Source organism: Apis dorsata, unplaced genomic scaffold (genome assembly GCF_000469605.1).
Source record: "Apis dorsata unplaced genomic scaffold, Apis dorsata 1.3 scaffold_365, whole genome shotgun sequence".
Lineage (NCBI taxonomy): Eukaryota > Metazoa > Arthropoda > Insecta > Hymenoptera > Apidae > Apis > Apis dorsata.
In genome coordinates this window covers 558,413-564,495 of record NW_006263630.1, presented here as the reverse complement: position 1 = coordinate 564,495, position 6,083 = coordinate 558,413, and the positions used below count along the sequence as shown (strand labels likewise).

Genomic DNA, 6,083 nt, shown 5'->3' with positions numbered 1-6,083 from the left:
TTTTTTTTTTTTTTACAAAGTGTTTAATTAAATAAAGTTAAATGTATATACGCGGGACGTCGAGTAGGAAAAGGGAAATGAAATTGAGAAGATTAAATTAGATTTTTTTTTTATATAGGGGAAAATAAAATGGAATGAATTTATTAAAGAATTTGAAGGAACTGTTACCTTTTTTTCCTTTTTTTGTTAAAATAGTATATATTTGCATTGATTCGCAATATTGCATATTGCGCGTACAAATATAAAACAAAAATCGAAATGATCGAGATATTTTTAGAGAAATTGTTTTGTAATAAATATCGAACATGTTATAAATTTATAATATCAGTTTTAACATTTTTATTATCAAACGTTCAAAATTTTATCAAATGTCATCTAATTAAGTGATCTAATTTAATTGAATTATTCATTATTTTCCTCTCTTCACACGCTCTCATTCTTTTTTCCAAAATTTCCAAAATATCACTCATAAAATCGAAAGGCAAAACTTCTTTCTTTCCCTTTAATTCTTCCAAAATCATCATCGAAAAATCATCGTTTCCTACAAATCTGTCGAGACATCGCGCAAAAATTTCACGCAAATTTTCTGTCCTCACTCTGCGCTCGAAAGTGTACTTGGAAAAAGTACATACTCGGAACGTTCGATGTTATAAAATATTTTCCGATAGAAAATAAACACGGAATTTCTGCCCAAGTATTCCTCCTCGAGAAGGCGGCTCGAAAGGGGTAAATAAATAAAAATCGATTTCTTTCAAGAATCCCCCAAAGAGCTGAAGGACGTGAACGTCTCGGAGGAGAGCGTGCGACTCGACACGAGGCCGGAATCGACCGTGGGTCCGCCCAGTTGCTCCTCGTCGCCGACCAACTCGCCCGCACGCCACTCTCAACACTACAGGACCCTCCAAAGTTACACGAGTCCAACTGCGAAACTCAATATCGCGGCCACGTCTAATCACCAGCGGGACGTCGATCAGATCCACTCGAAACGCTGGCACACAGCGCCTAAAGAGAAACACAAGGTTCGACATCGTAAGATTTGAAAATTGATTGATAAACGGGTTTACGCATGGAATTTCAATTCCAAGAAATCGTCTGAACGAAATGAAAGTAATTGTTATTGAGATTAGAAAAGAAAAATTGAATAAGGATAGGATGGAATAGGTCGTCTTAAAGGGATTGAATTTCCATAATTGGTTTACTGTCGCTTATAATTGGGGATCTTGCGGCGGAGGATCCGTTTGCAACGATTTCGAGAAAAATTGAAGGAATTTACGAGCTGCCTCGATTTCCTTTAAAATATCCTTTAAAATATCCTTTAAAAGAATAAACAAAGAAAAAAAAATACACGATTTATTTATTCATTAATCATAAAAATAGCGATGCAATGACTCGAAATTTCATCTTTCTCTATTCTACACGTAGATCATGTCATCTCTAACTCAAACGAATTCGCATATAAATACATCAGATAAAAAGAATCTATCATTTTTCACTATCCAACTCCATATTCTCCAATAATTCTCCGATAATAAATCGCAAACTCTAACTTTGTTTCTTCTTAGTTCGAAAGAAATTTTCATTTACGAGGAAGAATATCGAATAAATCGGCTCGTGCCCACAGATACCCGCACCTGTCGTCAGCTGGAACATCGCGCCCAGCATGAACAAACCGTACAAGTGCAAGGAGATAGAGCCCACCAATATACCCCGCCAGTGCCTACGTACCACGGAGAAACTTGGCTCGAGGAACATCGGCGAGGTATGGCGATAAACGATTGGGAAACGACGCGTGTTATCTCGATGCATGTTTCGCGATGATGAAACCACGTTTTTCCGAGTTGCATTAATCTCTCGGTCGTCAACCGTAACGAATGTTTAATCAGAAGTTTGATTGACAACAGAACCAATAGATTTTGTAATTAACGAGCTAATTAAGAGTTCTTCCCCTAAGAGTGGATTTTATCTCACATAGGCGTTGTTGATATTATGGTTAATTGATAAAGGAAATTATATAATAAGGATTTCGAAATTATGATCTCGAGTGAAATGAAAAAATTGTTATCGTTTTTGGAAAAATTAATTCGAATAATAATGAGTGGCGAATGTTAATATCATGTGGTTGTGTAATATTATATACAGATTTTATTTGCACGATACACGATAATACGTTGATCAGCAAACTACACGGAAACTTCAGCCGCTGAACATCGAAGAGAAACGACAACGAAGCAACGAAGGGATAATGCATTTACTGTGTACATTATGCGCGTACAAGATGTGCACACGGACCCAGATTTCCGCGTCGATATACTTCCGGGATTCATTGGTTTATGTGTGCATTAGCGATAGCGAGTCGAAGAAGCTGCAAAGTGTCGTCTTCCGGCAGCCTCTTGGACGATTAAGCCGCATGGCTTCGTCAACTATGTATGCACTTACTAAACCTCCTCTTGTATAATTACTCATAATTCAAAAGATCGTTGTTCCATTAAAAAAAAAGATTACGTAAAAATCCAACGTTTCCTCGTTTATATTCAATCCCACATAAAAGGGATTAATTAATTCTGAAACACGCGAAAGAATAAAATTCAATCATATCCAAAATTTTTTCCATCGATATACAACTTTATAGCTTCAAAACATAAAAAGCTTCAAAACTTAAAAAAGACGAATTTCTCAGCAGATACACTTCAATCCCAGATAAAAGGGATTAATTACCTCTGAAACACGCGAAAAAATAAAATTCAATCATATCCAAAATTTTTTCGATATAACTTTATAACGCTGTTTCGAAACGTAAAAAGCTTCAAAACTTAGAAAAGACGAATTTCTCAGCAGACACACTTCAATCCCAGATAAAAGGGATTAATTATCTCTGAAACACGCGAAAGAATAAAATTCAATCATATCCAAAAATTTTTCCATCGATACAACTTTATAGCTTCGAAACGTAAAAAGCTTCAAAACTTAGAAAAGATGAATTTTTCGGCAGCAGACACAATCCCACATAAAAGGGATTAATTAATTCTGAAACACGCGAAAGAATAAAATTCAATCATATCCAAAATTTTTTCCATCGATATACAACTTTATAGCTTCAAAACGTAAAAAGCTTCAAAACTTAGAAAAGACGAATTTCTTAGCAGACACACTTGAATCCCAGATAAAAGGGATTAATTACCTCTGAAACACGCGAAAAAATAAAATTCAATCATATCCAAAATTTTTTCGATATAACTTTATAACGCTGCTTCGAAACTTAAAAAAGCTTCAAAACTTAGAAAAGACGAATTTCTCGGCAGCAGACACATTTCGAAATGAGTTTTAACTGTACTGTTACGGTCCACAGGCGATAGTGTGCGAGGCGGTCGGATTGGAGGACGCGGTGGCGGATGCGCCAAGATTGGTGGTTGCTCGCGTGCCCGCTTGCACGGGCGACATACGGGGCGGAAGTACGGCGGACCAGATAAGAGAGGTCCGATTTCTGTCCAGCCTGTCCGACCCGAACGTGGCGCGGATCCTGGGAGTGTGCGCCGTGGAACCAGTCCCGTGGACGATCATCGAGTACACGGAACTCGGTGATCTCGCCCATTATCTCCAGTACAGTGTGCCACTTACGGGAACGCTTAGGCCGAGCTGCAATTTGAAAGCCCTTAGGTGAGGAGAACCGCCATTACCATTCTGCTCGATGCACGCGCGCGCCAAACGAGTTTCGCGCGTTTTTCGAAAATGGAATTTTCGTGCCCCGTGCGTGATGCAACGATAATCCGCCGAGGCCGAGGCCGACCGTTTCACGGTTCAACGCTCGTCCATCGCGTCGCAATTTTAACGCGGCACTGCGCTCGTTCATCGCGTCCCCGATTGATCTTAATGCCGCTTCCGCGTTATACGGCTTCCGATTAGGCCCGATTACGCGCCTTGTAAATTATCCTTGCCTTGTTGCGGCTCGTCCCTTTACGCGATTGATAATTGTTAGGGTTTAAAAAGTTTTTTCTTTTTTTATTGGGGAAATTGAATTTTGTCTTTGTCTTTTTGAAATTGCTGTTTTGAGAATGATGGTATTCGTTTTATTTTTATTTTTAATTGTCACGCTTCTTTTTCAGAAAATTCTATACATTCCTTGTGAAAATCTCGTTTAAAAATCCTTGCATTTCCAATTATTTATGTTAACAATTGTAAATTTAAGCTTCTGTGTTAAACGATAAGATATGTACAATTGTCACGCTTCTTCTTCAGAAAATTCTATACATTCCTTGTGAAAATCTCGTTTAAAAATCCTTGCATTTCCAATTATTTATGTTAACAATTGTAAATTTAAGCTTCTGTGTTAAACGATAAGATATGTACAATTGTCACGCTTCTTCTTCAGAAAATTCTATACATTCCTTGTGAAAATCTCGTTTAAAAATCCTTGCATTTCCAATTATTTATGTTAACAATTGTAAATTTAAGCTTCTGTGTTAAACGATAAGATATGTACAATTGTCACGCTTCTTCTTCAGAAAATTCTATACATTCCTTGTGAAAATCTCGTTTAAAAATCCTTGCATTTCCAATTATTTATGTTAACAATTGTGAATTTAAGCTTCTGTGTTAAACGAGAAGATACGTACAATTTTTATTTCAAAAATTTCTCTGACCTGAAAAACATTCAAATCTTTGAAGTTAATCTCGTTCGCGTGAAAATCTGATCTTATTCCTCCCTCGTTTCTGAACGACTTAAACGAGTTCAAAGCCAAGTTTTTTTTCCTTTCCTTTCAGCCAAAGTTGCCTGATGTACATGGGCGCGCAGATAGCATCGGGCATGAGGTTCCTCGAGTCGAAGAATCTCGTGCACAAAGATCTGGCGGCCAGGAACTGTCTGGTGGGCCGCTCTTACACCGTGAAAGTGACCGACATAGCGATGTGCAGTGACCTTTACAAGAAGGATTACAGTGATATAGGCGGCAGACCGCCGGCGCCAATCAGATGGCTGCCGTGGGAAAGCATTCTGTTGGTAAGAATTCATTCCAACGATGATCTTCCTCGAATAGTTAGGAATAGACAGAGATGAACACGGTTTTCGATTCTACAGGACAGGTACACTTGCTCGAGCAGCGTCTGGTCGTTCGCCGTCACTCTGTGGGAAGTGATGAGCCTGGCCAGAGAGAAACCTTTCCAGCATTTGACCAACGATCAGGTGATACAGAACGCGGAACACATGTACTACGGGGCCGAGTTGCAGGTACGTTTCTAACTTTTCACCATTGATTACTTTAAACTACTTATTTATTTTAATACATCTTTTCTTTCTTTATCTCGTACCAATTGTAGTTGAATACGTATAAAAAGGGACTTATAAGAATACCGAATTGAATAATCTTTCATCTTCGTCACGATGAGTGTAACGATGGATGTAAAAATGCAATAGTATTCAGCTTGCACATCACGAGAAATGTATTCATAGAACGTTTGTGGAACGAATCGAACAAATTATAAATTGTGAAATTAACGAACAAAGTTAAGGGAATAAAGATAAGAGAAATTTTATATCTTTTATATAACGTCGTATTATTTTCAGATATATCTTCCAAAGCCCACAATGTGCCCGGAGGAGGTCTACAGGATGATGTGCTCGTGTTGGCGGAGGGACGAGACCTCGAGGCCGACCTTCAAAGACATTTACACGTTCCTGAAAAACATAATCTCGGACTATCGACCTGGTGCATAAAGAGACTCGGGTCCCGGTTAACTGTGATACACAAAAAAAAAAAAAAAAAAAAAAAAAAAGAATGGGCAAAAATGGGGAAATCTCCGAAGCCGGAAGGGTACAATCGTTAGTTTTAGTGCATGCAGCGGAGGCGCGCCGCGTAAAATTTCTTTCTTTCTTTTTTTTTTTTTTCAATGAAGGAGAAAGGGAAAAATTGCGATCTGTCTAACGCTTCTTCCGTTCTTCTCTCATTTCTATCTCTCGACTCTTGTCGATCGGGCAAAAATCGGGAAGAATCGAAGAAATCGAGAGAAACTCTTCTTTCCACCGTGAGAATTTTCCCTCGTTGCAATTTTTTTGCCCGATCGCTCGACGATGATACGTCGCCTTCATATTT

At 38.4% G+C, this 6,083-nt stretch overlaps 1 protein-coding gene across 1 annotated transcript in view; it reads left to right on the top strand.

Moving 5' to 3' along the window:
• Nucleotides 1-5,900, top strand: part of LOC102672854 (discoidin domain-containing receptor 2-like) — a 145,222-nt gene extending 139,322 nt beyond the window's left edge. Inside the window, 6 exon segments of the mRNA XM_031511922.1 lie at nt 757-1,019; nt 1,622-1,759; nt 3,347-3,654; nt 4,759-4,993; nt 5,072-5,221; nt 5,558-5,900. Of these exon segments, the coding sequence (XP_031367782.1) occupies nt 757-1,019; nt 1,622-1,759; nt 3,347-3,654; nt 4,759-4,993; nt 5,072-5,221; nt 5,558-5,707 (1,244 nt within the window). The 3' untranslated portion in view covers nt 5,708-5,900.
• The last annotated feature ends 183 nt before the right edge of the window (nt 5,901-6,083 follow it).